A 15885-nucleotide genomic window follows, 5' to 3' on the forward strand; every position below is an offset into this window, starting at 1 on the left:
TGAAAAGCTGGTATGAAGGGGGGATCGCGTTGCCGGACTGGTCACAGCTGGGGACGGACGGTATGCTTTCGGTACTATACAATTTCTACAATTTCTCACAAGTTAAGAACCTACTCGGACCGACGTCTCATACGGCGGCATTATGGCACGCAGCACAATCTCGAATGGGTTGGAAGGGGAAGATCACCAGAATGACGCCATTGTGGGACACAAGATCGCTAGGAAACTTAAGGTCCTGTAAGGGATTCGCGCAATGGGATCACATAGGAATTTCCGCGGGAGGAGACCTTTGGGACAAAGGCACAGTAGTTGCATTTTCACAGCTCCAGCAACAATATGGTTTGGGCCCCACTGAAACATTTAGATATGTGCAGATCCGACACGCGCTACTACAAGCAATTCCACCTGATACCACACTCCCAGAATCGTCACCACTAGAGGATAGGCTACTGTCTGACTTTATGGGGCAGAAGGCAACCTCTCTCACATATAAGAAGCTGGTTAACAACCTGAAAGACCCCACACAGAAACTCAGAGAGAGATGGGTTGGGGAACTAGGCGAAATGGATGACTCAGAGTGGAACGAGGCGCTTGCATCACCAAGGGAAGTGGGCATTTCGGCTAGGTTCAGGTTAGTGCAACTCAAGATTTTACATCGCACTTACTACACCAGAACACTTCTGCACAGAATACAGAGGGCGCCACACCCCTTCTGCCTCAGGGGCTGCGGGGAGGAGGGTACTCTGTTCCACACCTTATGGGAATGCCCACTGATCCAAGACATATGGAAGCAGATTATGAGCACAGTCTCCCAGGCCATCAAACTGTCAATCCTGCCTGAACCCCGTAAGTGTCTATTGAACATTTGGGACCCTAATGACCTGGACAGGTATGGACAGCTGTGGGTCACGTTGGCCGTGACAGTGGCCAAGCGAGACATTGCACAAAGGTGGGGTGCCCCGGAGTTACCTACGGTGGCTGGGTGGATCAGGAATATGGACTTACTAATGGTGAAGGAACGGGCGGTATACGTACTACGGGCCTGCCCCCGTAAATGGAATAAGGTGTGGACGCCCTGGATCGAATACAGGGGAGAACCATGTGAACCATTACCGGAAGACGAGGACTTGGATTCAGAGGAGGAGGAGGATTAGGAAGGGCAGGCATAAATAATGAACTCTGGTATATGCTGGGGTGGCAAGAGTGTGACAAAACCTTTGATAACGAGCTGATCGTGTGCAGTGACTAATAACCAACTATGAACGGGTATAACTTTCTACTGAGTGATGACAATAGTTAAGTTTTGTTGTTTTTCTTTTCTCTGTTAGCTGAACTTGCTAGAAACTAATAACTGTGCTGAAAGTGGGCAGATCACGGAATGCAAAATGGGTCTGGTATGAAGGTGAGATAAAGTCTGTGCGAAATGGTTGCTGACAATTCATCCATGTCCATAGTAGAAAAGCAGATGCCCCATGTCAGACTGTGGTTTATGGTATCCGTTTCTCTTGATAATAACCAATGCTACTATGACACTGGCATCTGAATGTGTTATTGTGAATATATCTTCTGCCTTCCTGTCAATAAAGATTTTTCAAAAAAAAAAAAAAACAACAGACCCAGCACCAAACCACCTAAAACCACACCAGACCCAACACCAAACCACCTAAAACCAAACCAGACCCAACACCAAACCACCTAAAACCAAACCAGACCCAACACTAAACCACACCTAATACCAAACCCAACATCAAACCACCTAAAACCAAATCAGACCCAACACCAAACCACCTAAAACCAAACCAGACCCAACAGCAAACCACACCTAAAACCAAACCAGACCCAACACCAAACCATTCAAAACCAAACCAGACCCAACACCAAACCACCTGAAAAAAACCAAACCAGACCCAACACCAAACCACCTAAAAAAAACCACACCAGACCCAGCACTAAACCACCTAAAACCAAACCAGACCCAACACCAAACCACCTAAAACCAAACCAGACCCAACACCAAACCACCTAAAACCAAACCAGACCCAACACCAAACCACACCTAAAACCAAACCCAACGTCAAACCACCTAAAACCAAACCAGACCCAACACCAAACCATCCAAAACCAAACCAGACCCAACATTAAAGCACCTAAATCCAAACCAGACCCAACACCAAACCATCTAAAACCAAACCAGACCCAACACCAAACCACACCTAAAACCAACCCAACACCAAACCACCTAAAACCAAACCAGACCCAACACTGGACTGTCTGTCCAGTGCCATAGCCATCAGGGGATTGAGCTCAGGTTTATTTGCAGATTTTAGTGGTACACCTTAAGGAGGATAGTGATTTTTACTTGAGAAGGTACTTACCCCTCTCTATTATATCCCAATTTCTTACAGGTGCGGTTTAATAACTAAATAGGTGTCTCCAGCACATCTAACCTAACCAGGTGTCTCCGGCAAACCTAACCAGGTGTCTCCGGAAACCTAACCAGGTGTCCCCGGCAGACCTAACCAGGTGTCCCCGGCAGACCTAACCAGGTGTCCCCGGCAGACCTAACCAGGTGTCCCCGGCAGACCTAACCAGGTGTCCCCGGCAGACCTAACCAGGTGTCCCCGGCAGACCTAACCAGGTGTCCCCGGCAGACCTAACCAGGTGTCCCCGGCAGACCTAACCAGGTGTCCCCGGCAAACCTAACCAGGTGTCCCCGGCAAACCTAACCAGGTGCCCCCAGAAAACCTAACCAGGTGCCCCCAGAAAACCTAACCAGGTGCCCCCGGAAAACCTAACCAGGTGTCCCCGGAAAACCTAACCAGGTGTCCACGGCAAGCCTAACCAGGTGTCCACGGCAAGCCTAACCAGGTGTCCACGGCAAGCCTAACCAGGTGTCCCCGGAAAACCTAACCAGGTGTCCCCGGAAAACCTAACCAGGTGTCCCCGGAAAGCCTAACCAGGTGTCCACGGCAAGCCTAACCAGGTGTCCACGGCAAGCCTAACCAGGTGTCCACGGCAAGCCTAACCAGGTGTCCACGGCAAGCCTAACCAGGTGTCTACGGCAAGCCTAACTAGGTGTTCCCGGCAAACCTAACCATGTGTTCTCGGCAAAACTAACCAGGTGTTCCCGGCAAACCTAACCAGGTGTTCCCGGCAAACCTAACCAGGTGTCTCTGGCATAAGGTCCAGAAGCCTGATAGATCACACTTGAGGAAGTGTAGGAGATTGTATGTCTCAGGAGGGTCTCCTCAGGACAAGCCTTCAGTGCTCGCACTGGAGTGGTGTGCACATTCTCGACATGGGGATTCACTAGGACATGCCTCTGCTCTGCACACATGATCTTGTAGTAATTCATCATCATGGTGAAGAGTACACAAGGTCCGTGGGATCTAAATCTACTCCGCTCAAGCGCCCCTCTAGCTCTCCAGGTACTGAGACCTGAGCCTTCAGACACAAGTGTGGACTCAACTGACAAACAGTGGGGGGGCTGGCATGTTTGTAAGACCCTCTCTAAACTGGGGGTACAGGGCACGATGGAAAGGGTTACAGCACGTCCTTTACTTCGGAAGTCACCTCCATGAGTAGGCTTCGTTTCCCCACTACCAGAACCATCTCAAATGGACTCTACTTCCCGACACCCCCCTATACAGAACAAGAAAGGAAAGTCACACATACTCCCTCAGAGACTGCTCCAGGCGCTTGGCCCTTAAGATGGCCTCGTCCCGCTCCTCATTGGCCAACCGCAGTCTGGCCATGACAGCCTGGTCCCGCTCCCGCTGAGCAAGGTAGACTTCTTCCACCAGAGCTGAGGAAAAGAAAACACAGCGCGTCAGGGAAACATCTGGGAAGCAACAAGAGAACAAGATAGGAGAAGAAGATCAGCCTTAAAGCAAGAGCGATACACAAGAAAGGCAAGGAAACCAACAAAGAGGACACAGAAAATCCAGCAGGAGGTGGGGGAAATCCCACTTTTTGCCTCGATTATTTGCCTTTTGCTCGAACTTATTTTATTGCTGATTTTTAGACTCTGCACTTTGGGGCACTGCTGTCCAGTGCCCAGTTTTTGTTCTATGACCCCCTCAAACATGGAGAGATTGACTAATCCCCAACTCGCATATTTAACTGGTCTATAAGGTCATAATATATTGGGCAGAAATACACCTGTGCCATCTAAAGTTAACTGTCAACATTTGAGACATCCATTATTGGGACAAAAAACAACATAGCTCCAGGCCTACCATTGAAGCTTGACTGCTGCAGTGTAAAACCTACAGTGCAACTTGTTAAAAAAATCCTTTTTGATAGGTAAACATCTCTTTTACAGATTAGTTAGTCACTATTATGGAACCCTTGTAGTCCTAACAGTAGGGTGCATGTTATTTAAAAACAGGATTAGAATAACATGAATATTACTGTGTCCCTCTAGAGAAAGCCCAAATAACTGTTTCACTCTGCCAGGCCTCCTTGTTCTATGTAGAACAGCAGACTACACAATAAAATACTAATACTACCAACTAGGGAAAGGGACCAGAAGGACAAAATAATGAAATCACTATGTTTAATAGTTATAACAAATCAAAATCAATGGTGATTTTGGAATTTAATAAATATTAAGGAAAATAAACTTTTAGAAAGTCACATTCTCCCCGCTTGGCAGTTCCTTGAGGCTAACTTACATGAGCTCTCCTGCTTCTCCCAGCTTGTGCTCAGCATAAAATATGTGTGAAATGCCTCAGAGGAGCAACTAATAGGATAATCTAAGAGATGACTCCTCAAACTCCACACAGTCAGAGTGGGGCTGTGTGCATCCTGTGATACCACATTGTCAAATCCTGCCCGACATGTCTGTGGGACCACGTGCAACACTTGGGGAAGACTTAAAATGGAGAGACCAGGATGGCAAGACAAGGTTTGTGGATGCATGTCTTGTGTCCTACCAGACTTCTGTCTCTGGGTTTGGTGTGGATACAGTGCATACCTCAAACTGGAGTTTAGAGTTAGATGTTGGAGGGCACTGGCGATTTCCCTATTATACTCCCACACACACCTTCAGCCCTCAGAGCCTACATTTAGTGTGGCTGAAGCCCTTCACCATCTTGAAAATGTCCTGACATGGCATTTTAGACTACTGAAAAAGTGGGTAAGGTTCAGAACTTTTACCCTATGTGTTAGGGAGTGCCCAGGAGTCACCCCACCAACTAGCTGGTGCGAGGTACACACGTGGCGAACTGAGAGGAGTTTGAAGGACAGGGCCTGCTCCCTTTGCTACCCATGTCAAAGACGTGGCCTGCCTTCTCCTACTCTGGCACTGTGATGGAGTGTGCACGCACAGACCCCCTGCCTCCCCCTACCCTGGCACTGTGATGGAGTGTGCACGCACAGACCCCCTGCCTCCCCCTACCCTGGCACTGTGATGGAGTGTGCACGCACAGACCCCCTGCCTCCCCCTACCCTGGCACTGTGATGGAGTGTGCACGCACAGACCCCTGCGAGAAGTTGGCCAGGCATATGCTGTCCACTATTCTAGTGGGCGCCTTGCACCAGTCCAAACAACACTTATTGATGGTAGGTTTATATAGAAAGCTGTGCTAGTGCTAGTTGTGGAGAGCAACCTTCAGGCTTTCTTGAACGAATGTAAAGCAGCTTGTTTTACCAGTCTATAATCTTGTGAATGACCAAATAAAAAGAGATCAACAAAGTTAGACGGACCGGGAGGGTCGGCCGAGTATAAGGGGAGAGGTCTCCAGGGAGAGCCGTCTCCAGCGATCGTACAGACAAGTAACTTCCCCCCCACAGACGGACACCACACAAGGATAAGGTTAAACGATACTTTATCAGCAATTCTTTGAGTACGGCCAAATGATACAAGGAGGTCTGGACTCAGGGGTCCCCTCGGTTCTAGTCTCTGGTTTGGGGAGGGGGTAGCGGGACAGTCTTGTTACCAAATGGGTGGATGGATAGCTCTCAATCCTCGAGCTCGGCGTTCTGGATGGTCGGGCCGCGGCGGAGCCAGCAGGTCCCGAGATGGTTGAAGGTAGCGACGGTCCGCGGCGGAGCCAGCAGGTCCCGATGGAGATGGAGGTACAAACGGTCCGCGGCCACGCCAGCAGGTCCCGACGACGATGAAGGTTTACGAAGGTTGCGGCAGCGCCAGCAGGTAGGACGATAGTTCACAAAGTAGGGCTACGGCAGCGCCAGTAGTCCGTCAAGGATGAGTTCTTCTCTGCGTCTCTCGACTCCAGGATACAACTGCCTTCCTGCTCTGGAGCTGCCTCAGTTATAGGGCCGTTGCCCTTTGATGTCCGGACCCTCGCACTCGGAGGTCGGGGGGTCCAGGATGAGGGAGTTCAGACACCCAGCAGGGGGGTGGAGCCGGCGCCCGGGGAGGCTGGGGGCGAGCGGTACCTGGCGGGGGAGAGCCATCGACACCTCTTTCTCCCATTGACCTGCCAAGTAGTCCGCTCACCTCCTGGGTGGATGGTGGTGCCGGGATGTCTGAGGCCTGGCCAGGCCCAGGGTTAGGGTCGATCGGAGGCCACGCGGCCTCGTGGTGCATTGTCCAAGATGGCGCCCAGGTCGGCCGCGCGGGCCAGTAGTGGATCGGGCCCAAGAGGTCGAGATGTTCAGAGGCAGGGGTCCCGGAGGGGACGGAAAACGTGAAGTGGTGGTGTGTAACACTTGAGGGACCGGGCTCGGGCCTGGTCGGGCAGAGGGGGAGCGGGCCCTTCATGTGGCCTGTCCAACATGCGTCCCCCCCAGCTGAAGGCGGGGAGAGTCACCCATCCTCTTGGGGACTCTCCTCGTCGAGGCGGAAAAAGCGTGACAGGCCATCCGCGTTGGCGTGGTCTTGTCCAGGTCGATGTTCCACAGTGAAGTCCATCCCCTGTAGGGAGATGGACCAACGTAGTAGTTTTGGGTTCTCCCCCCGCATCTGCATCAGCCACTGCAGGGGTCGATGGTCGGTCTGTACCCGAAAGTGTGTGCCAAAAAGATAGGGCCGGAGCTTTTTGAGGGCCCATACCACGGCGAAGGCCTCCCTCTCGATGGTGCTCCAGCGTTGTTCTCGAGGCAGGAGTCGCCGGCTGATGAAGGCCACTGGCTGATCAAGGCCTTCGGGGTTCAATTGAGACAGGACCGCCCCAATGCCGTGGTCGGAGGCATCCGTCTGGACGACGAATTCCCGGCTGTAGTCGGGGGCCTGGAGCACAGGGGCGGAGCACATGGCGGCCTTCAGTTGTTCGAAGGCTGTTTGACAATCTGGGGTCCAGTTGACCTTCTGTGGTTGATTTTTGGACGTGAGTTCTGTGAGGGGCCCCACTATGCTACCATAGTCCTTCACGAACCGTCGGTAATAGCCCGTGAGTCCCAGAAAGGCGCGTACCTCGGTCTGGGTGATGGGGGGCTGCCAGGACTGGATGGCGGCGATCTTGAGCTGTAGAGGGGCCACCAGGCCGCTTCCCACCTGGTGTCCGAGGTAGGTCACGGACCCCTGACCAATCTGGCATTTGCTGGCCTTGATCGTGAGGCCAGCTCGCTGAAGGGCCTGTAGCACCTCTCGGAGGTGGTGGAGGTGGTCAGACCAGTGGTGGCTGTATACAGCGATGTCGTCTAGGTAGGCGGCACTGAATCCTTCGAGTCCGGCCAAGACCTGATTAACGAGTCGCTGAAACGTTGCTGGGGCATTCTTCATGCCGAAGGGCATGACTTTGAAATGATAATGGCCGTCAGGAGTGGAAAACGCAGATCGTTCTTGGGCCCGGGGTGTGAGGCCGATCTGCCAGTAGCCCGCCGTCAGGTCGAAAATGCTGAGGTAGCGGGCAGCTCCCATGCGGTCGATTAGCTCATCTGCCCGGGGGATGGGATGTGCGTCTGTTCTGGTGACCGCATTCAAGCCCCGGTAGTCGACGCAGAACCGGAGTTCCGGTGTGGTGCCGGGGGTGGCTGCTTTGGGGACCAGTACTACTGGGCTGGCCCAGGGGCTGTCTGAGGGCTCAATGACCCCGAGCGTGAGCATCTTGGTTACTTCTTCTTGAATGCAGGCCCGTACCCGATCTGGTACGCGGTAGGCCCGGTGGCGGATAGGGGGGCTGTCCCCCGTGTCCACGTCGTGCACACACCAGGAGGTGACACCTGGGGTGAGGGAGAACAGGCTGGCGAACTGCAGCAGGAGGTCTCGACATTCTTGGCGTTGTCCCAGGGTGAGGGCCTCCGAGAGTCGGACCCCGTCCACGGAGCCGTCTTTCTCCCGAGTCCGTAGGAGGTCAGGGAGGGGTTCGGAGTCTTCTTCGGCTCCATTGTCTGTGGCCATCAGGAGGCTGAGTTCTGAACGCACGAAATGGGGTTTCAGTCTATTAGCGTGGAGGACCCGGAGGGGGTTCCGTGAAGATTCCATGTCGATGAGATAGGTGACAGGGCCCTTGCGCTCAACTACTTTGAAGGGCCCCGTCCACTTGTCTTGCAGGGCGCACGGTTCGGTGGGGGACATCACCCATACTTGTTGGCCGGGTTCAAATTCGATGGAGGAGGCATTTTGGTCATACCACTTTTTCATGTCCTCTTGACTGGCCTCCAAGTTTGCTTTTGCCAGCTCTCTGAACCGTCGGGTCTGGTTGCGGAGGGTTAGGAGGTATTTGAAGACATCTGGAGGGTTCTTTAGAGGGGGCATTTCCCAGCCTTCCTTGACTAGGCTGAGCGGCCCCCGTACGGGGTGTCCATACAACAGTTCAAACGGGCTGAAGCCGAGGGACTTCTGGGGGACTTCTCGATATGCGAAGAGGAGGCACGGCAGTAGCACATCCCACTGGCGACGGAGGGGCTCTTCCAACCCCCCAATCATCCCTTTGAGCGTGCGGTTGAACCGCTCAACGAGTCCGTTTCCTTGAGGGTGATAGGGGGTCGTGAATCGGTAGGTGACTCCACACTGTTGCCAGAGGGACTTCATATATTTTGAAATAAAGTTCGTGCCTCTGTCGCTGACGACTTCTCGGGGGAAGCCCACACGGGAGAAGATCCCCATCAGGGCCCGGCCGACTACCGGGGCTGTCACAGTTCGCAGGGGAACAGCCTCGGGGTAGCGGGTGGCGTGGTCCACCAGTACCAGGATGAACCGATGTCCTTGTGCGGTGCGGGGGTCCAGGGGCCCCACAATGTCTATCCCGACCCTCTCGAACGGGGTGGTGGCCACTGGAAATGGTTGCAGGGGGGCTTTTAGTTTGCGGCCGCTCTTCCCACCGGCTTGGCACGTGGGGCAAGATCGGCAATGCTGGAGTACATCATTCCTCATTTTAGGCCAGAAGAAGTGGGTCACTAGGCGGCTGTAAGTTTTATCCTGACCCAGGTGTCCAGCCAGGGGGACATCGTGGGCCAGATTTAGCAAGAAGTCTCTAAAACGGAGGGGTACTACTAGCACTCGACTGGCCCCCAACTCCGCGATCCTTTGTTCACTGTATAGCAGATCATTGTCCCAATAGACCCAGTGTGTTCCGGAGGTATCCCCTGCGTTCTGGGCGAGGGCTTGTTGGCGGAGTCCCTCGAGGGAGGGACAGGTCTTCTACTCTTGGCGAAACTGCTCCTGTGTGGGCCCCCCCTCTTGATGCCACTGGTCGAGGCCCGAGAGGCCCGGAGGTTGAGCTGGTTCTGGGGGGACGGCACGGTCGGCGTCTTCGACTGGAGCGACCGGGGGAGGAGGCGCCGGCCATTCAGGTTCCTCGGGTCGGAGATTGGCACGGGCGGCCATGGACCGGGTGGTGACGCACGCCCAGTCCGGGATGCCTAACATCCCCAGGTGTTCCCTTCGTTCTACGGCTGCCCACGGAGAGCTTTCAAGGTCATTCCCCAGGAGGCAGTCTACGGGGGCATCATCTCGGACCGTCACCTTCAACATGCCGGAGACCCCTCCCCATTCGAAAGGGACGCAGGCCATCCGACACAGACTCTCCGAGTTATCGGCTGAACGGACAGGGCAGAGAATATTTGGTAGGAACTGTTCTGGTGTCACCAGGTGACAGCGGACGGCTGTCACACTGGCCCCGGTGTCACGGAGGGCTTCGGCCCGGCGACCATTGATGCTCACCCATTGGCTGTACTTCCGGGTGTTAGCGGGTAGGGGGACCCGCGGGACCATGTCTTTCCCCCCTAAGCAAGCTAGAGCCATGGAGGCTGGCTCCCATTCTTGATGTTCTTGCTCATATTCTTCTTGTTCCTCGGAGATCTGTTCTTCCCCCAGGGCAGCGGCAGCCACCTGGCGGGGTCTCGGGCTCTGGTTCTGTGGGCAATTTGGGTCGTTTGCGTAGTGGCCGACTCGCTGGCATCGGTGACACGTGACATTGGCCCTATATCCTGGTCGTGCCGGGGTGCTGCCCCGGTTGGCCGGGGGAGGGGTGCTGGCAGCGGGGGCGGCCGGAGTGCTGTCTTTTCCTCTTCCTTGGCCCCCCCCTCCTCCTCCTCGGGGACGGTGCTGACCGTGGTGGTTTCGGTTCTGTTCATAGGACCCATTTCGGCCCACTCTGGTGATTTCCCACCGGTCAGCTTCGGCTGCGAGCTGCCGTGGATCAGACAATTTGCTGTCGAGGAGGTGCTGCCGGAGTTCGATGAAGCAATTGTTTGACAGATGCTCCCACACCATGAGATTGAAGAGCTGTTCGTAAGTTGTGACATTGCTTCCTTTGATCCAACCCTCGAAGGCTCTGCTGAAATAGTTAACGTACTCCACCCAAGTTGTACCCGGGATGCGGGTGCAGTCTCTGAACCTCTGGCGGTACATCTCGGGTGTGAGCCCATAGCGGGTGAGGAGGGCCGCTTTCATATGGTCATAGGAGGTCATCAGATGGTCCGGGAGCTGTAGCAGGGCATCGCGGCCCTCATTGAGGAATCTCCCCCATAGACCGGCTCCCCAGTCGCTTCGATCGATCCGGTGGGAGGTCATAGCTATTTCGTAGGCCTTGAACCATTGTTGGATGTCGTCCTCTCGGAAGTATTCTCGAACGACATCCTTGGGGATGTGTACCTTCTTATCTGTTGCTCCTGGGGTGCGGGGTTGCTCGGTCACCCCGGATTCCTTGTTCTGCTTGCGTAAGTCTATCTCAGCTGATTTGCGCTCATGTTCATATGCCAGTCTTTTTTCCTCGAGCTCTCTTTGTCTCTGTTTTTCCTCTCTTTCTTCTCGGAGCCTCAGATGTTCTAAGTTCAGTTTCTGTTCGGCCAACTTGAGTTCCCCATCCATTTTGAGCCGGGTCATTTCTAGTTCATGTAGTCTTGTTTTTTCTCGTTCCTGGATCTCGTCTTGCGAGAGACCCGTTCTTCGCTCCTCGGGAGCCGCGGTGTCTACTGCTGCGATATTTTGGTCCGGGGGTCTGACGGCCCCGGTTTCTGCCCAGGACTCCAGGGCCTGTTTGAAATCATCTTTGGTACTTAGACCGGTGGTAGCGATACCTAGTTCGATGCAGAATTGTTTTAATTCACGATGGCTGTATTCTTCCAATTTCTCCATCTGAAATTTCTCGGTGGATCCACTTTCTTTGGTTGTCATCGTGATTTCGTCGTGGGGTGAGCTACTCTCTGTACGATTATGCGGTGATTCGGATCGCGCCGCTGGCCACCAATGTTAGACGGACCGGGAGGGTCGGCCGAGTATAAGGGGAGAGGTCTCCAGGGAGAGCCGTCTCCAGCGATCGTACAGACAAGTAACTTCCCCCCCACAGACGGACACCACACAAGGATAAGGTTAAACGATACTTTATCAGCAATTCTTTGAGTACGGCCAAATGATACAAGGAGGTCTGGACTCAGGGGTCCCCTCGGTTCTAGTCTCTGGTTTGGGGAGGGGGTAGCGGGACAGTCTTGTTACCAAATGGGTGGATGGATAGCTCTCAATCCTCGAGCTCGGCGTTCTAGATGGTCGGGCCGCGGCGGAGCCAGCAGGTCCCGAGATGGTTGAAGGTAGCGACGGTCCGCGGCGGAGCCAGCAGGTCCCGATGGAGATGGAGGTACAAACGGTCCGCGGCCACGCCAGCAGGTCCCGACGACGATGAAGGTTTACGAAGGTTGCGGCAGCGCCAGCAGGTAGGACGATAGTTCACAAAGTAGGGCTACGGCAGCGCCAGTAGTCCGTCAAGGATGAGTTCTTCTCTGCGTCTCTCGACTCCAGGATACAACTGCCTTCCTGCTCTGGAGCTGCCTCAGTTATAGGGCCGTTGCCCTTTGATGTCCGGACCCTCGCACTCGGAGGTCGGGGGGTCCAGGATGAGGGAGTTCAGACACCCAGCAGGGGGGTGGAGCCGGCGCCCGGGGAGGCTGGGGGCGAGCGGTACCTGGCGGGGGAGAGCCATCGACACCTCTTTCTCCCATTGACCTGCCAAGTAGTCCGCTCACCTCCTGGGTGGATGGTGGTGCCGGGATGTCTGAGGCCTGGCCAGGCCCAGGGTTAGGGTCGATCGGAGGCCACGCGGCCTCGTGGTGCATTGTCCAAGATGGCGCCCAGGTCGGCCGCGCGGGCCAGTAGTGGATCGGGCCCAAGAGGTCGAGATGTTCAGAGGCAGGGGTCCCGGAGGGGACGGAAAACGTGAAGTGGTGGTGTGTAACACTTGAGGGACCGGGCTCGGGCCTGGTCGGGCAGAGGGGGAGCGGGCCCTTCATGTGGCCTGTCCAACAAACAACAGGTATATATATATATAAAATATACGTATTTATTCAAAACACATCCATCTAGTCTCTTTATGAGGCTTGAGGCAAAAGTACATTCAGTAAACTTAATAACACAGTAAATTAGCACAATATACATTGAGCCCTAGGGGCGTACCACACCATATATTAAGAAAGTGGTGTAAGAACCACAACTTGACTAGACACAAGGGCTAGAGCCTGTAGAATCGCTGAGCCCACAAGGAACCACCCAAGGTAGTGACAAAGGGGACCCACGGGGGGCGTGTGCAGTGTGAGAACACAGAAGCAAGACGCCGTTAGCTTCTATGGGGAAAGTCGCAGTTGGAAATTTAAAGATTAAGGACACTTAAGAGAGGACGTTGAGCAAACCCCCTTAGACTTAAGGGGTTCTAGGGCCAACACCCATGAGGGCGTACCAGAGTACTCGAGTTACCTCACCCAGGCAAGCAGGGTGCATAGATGTCTTTTGGTGTCAGGAATCGTTGTCGTTTTCAATGGCGATCTGCTGCAAAGTGGTGCTGTTGTTGAAGAAGAACGTTTCCGGTGTGATCCAAGCCTGGATCGAAGATGAGAAGAGCCTGAAAGCAGAGGGGACAGAGTCATTTGCCAGTGACCAGGGGCACAATAATCGAATGCCCACCGATGTCTGGTGATTTCAGGTTGAAGAGGTGAAGTATTGACTCTGCAGCCAAGAGGACCAGGAGGCGTCGACGATGACTAAGAGCTGGATTTGAGCTGTCCCATGAAGGAGGTCGAGTGCTGCTGCGTCGGTGACCAGATTGGACCCAACAAGCCTTGTCAACAGCAACCCATACAGAAAGTGAAGAAATGCCTTGGTGTGGACCAGCAAGGTCCGAGGGACTCAACACACAGTGGGGAGCCAGGGCACGTCTGGAGCAACCAGGGAAGCCCAAGGAAAATCAGAGTTGCCTTCACAGGGACCAACCAGTCAACCGACCAGGGATCACAAAGGTATCTCGAGCGGAAATGCAAGAAGCGGGCTCATGGAACACTTGTGGAGTGTAGGTCCACAATCTTCCATATAGAAGGTGCTTGGGTCTGGGCTACAAGTAACCCAATGTACAGCCTTGACAGTCATCGGCAAGCTGATGCCCTTGCAAATGTCCACAGTACCCACAAGGGCTATGGGTCTCAGCTTTGCTGTGGACTCAGTTCGGCCTCGAGGAAGTCTGGAAATCCACCTCTGCATTTCAGCGGGAGTTTCGGAGATGCAGACCGGTCAGATGCGTCTTTGGTGCCTGCCAAGCAGGGGACTAACTCCTTCACTCCAAGGGAGATTCTTCAATCATCTAGTCGTGTAGATCGTCGAAGTTCCAGGATATCTGTAGCAGAGTTTCCTCCAGGTGTAATCTAAAGTCCTGTAGTCAGGGGTTCCTTTCTTATACCCAAGGAAGGGGTTGGACTAACTCTGGGGACCCACCTATGGGAGGGTTTGGAAAGAGGGGTGGCTAAACCCATTTCCTTTGTCCAGTGTGAAGTAGTGTGGCTCACTGGTTAGAGGCGGCAGACCCGAGAGCAGAGGACGGCCCGGGACCAGGGTTCGATTCCCGGCGCGGCAGGTTTCTGGACCAGGGTCAGCGGACTCGATAATTCTCTCGCCTCGGTGCCCACTCTGATCAGCGATCACACTCGGCAACTCTGGGCATTAGCTTGCCTCATCTTCACTAACGGCCCCACCAGACTGCCGGGGATGCCTGGTCTCACCCTGGAGATACCCATTAAGGGACCATCTCTCAGAGAAGCCAGGAAGGGTTTCGCAGCGGTCGAAGCGCCTTGGGACCCTACGGGTAAGTAGTGCGCTATATAAATGCCAATACATTTACATTTACATTTACAGTGTCCCTGCAACCGGCTTGAACTGGGCTATACACAGGGACACCAAATGTGCCCCCAGTGCAGACTTCAAAGCACCCAGCCCCAATCCGCTAAAGCCTGTCTGGGAGGTGGTTACACCTCCCTGTGACAGGAAACCTATTGTCCAGGCCTCCCCTGCCGGAGTTTGGTCCAGCAGCAGGAGGGCAGACTCGTGCCTGTGGCTGCAGCGTCCATTTTGTGATGCCAGGGCTCCTTTGAACTGGTACCGGGTGTACCGGTGAGGACATGTCTCTCCCTCTAGAAGGGTGGAATTCTACCCCCGCCGCCAGGACTGGGGAGGGGAGGAGAAAGGTAGGGGGGGGGGGCAGGGTAGGATTCCAAACACAATATGTTCCCACGCAGCCGTTTTAAAGTTCGCATTTACTGCAACTTTATAATGCACTTAAGAGTATCTGGTCGGGCTGTATCACAAAACATACCCAGAGAATAGTTTCCGAAGGCTATAGAGGGTTCCTGCTCAGGCTGGGCACCCTCTCACACAAAACCCAGCACCCTGCCTTCAGGATTCATCTGGCCTGTCATAGGGGTGACTGATAGGTCTCTATATTTAGTGATTTAAGGTAGATATAGGTAACATATCTTAGTAAGGGGTGCATGCACCACCTTACCCAGGCTGCAGTAGCAGTCCTGGGGTATCATTTTGGAAGGCTTCCCAGGGGTGGCATAATACATGCTGCAGCCCCTGGTAGGCATCTGGGGTACCTATGCCCTTGGTACCTAAGGTACCATATACTAGGGGCTCATCCAAGTGTTGGGTTAACTGTGGTAGAACACATCTTTCCAGTATTTTGGATAAGAGCGGTAGGTTCGACACGGGTCTAAAGTTGTTCATATCCTCCGTACTTCCCGAGCTCAGCGAGCTGTTGATGATCTTGCACCAAATTGGGGCTAGGATGTGTTTCAGGTCTTTGGCCAGGTCAGTAGGAAGCTGATCTAGGGAGTGGGATGACGGTTTGGCGTTGGCGATCAGATTGACTATCTCTGCTTCCTGAATGGGCGAGAAGACGGACCAGTGAGTGGGTGGGTTCCCTGGGGTGCTAACCATCAATGCTGGCATCTTGGTCTCCCAATGAAAGGAGCGATTTGTGCTGAGAGAGATCGACCTTGGCGATTTTTTCGTTGAAAAAGCTGGCAAAGTTGTCGCATTGATCTTTGGAGGCCACTTACTCAGATGTATTTAGTTTGGATGTTTGGCTGCTGATGATGTTGAAGAGGTCTTTGGGTCGGTTTTTTGCATTGTCTAGAGCGGAGCAGAAGAAGGAAGCCTATATGTTCTTGATGTGTTTGTGGTAGTTTCTGCGTGCTACCTTGAGTTGATTGCGGTGATGG

At 53.8% G+C, this 15885-nt stretch overlaps 1 protein-coding gene across 1 annotated transcript in view; it reads right to left on the reverse strand.

Annotated features, from left to right (window-relative positions):
• Window positions 1-15885, reverse strand: part of MIPOL1 (mirror-image polydactyly 1) — a 561381-nt gene that overhangs the window by 531725 nt on the left and 13771 nt on the right. The window contains exon 3 of the mRNA XM_086937912.1: window positions 3676-3805. Within this exon, the coding sequence (XP_086794038.1) occupies window positions 3676-3805 (130 nt within the window). The remainder of the gene's footprint in view (window positions 1-3675; window positions 3806-15885) is intronic.

The sequence above is a fragment of the Lissotriton vulgaris genome, chromosome 9, assembly GCF_964263255.1.
Source record: "Lissotriton vulgaris chromosome 9, aLisVul1.2, whole genome shotgun sequence".
NCBI lineage: Eukaryota > Metazoa > Chordata > Amphibia > Caudata > Salamandridae > Lissotriton > Lissotriton vulgaris.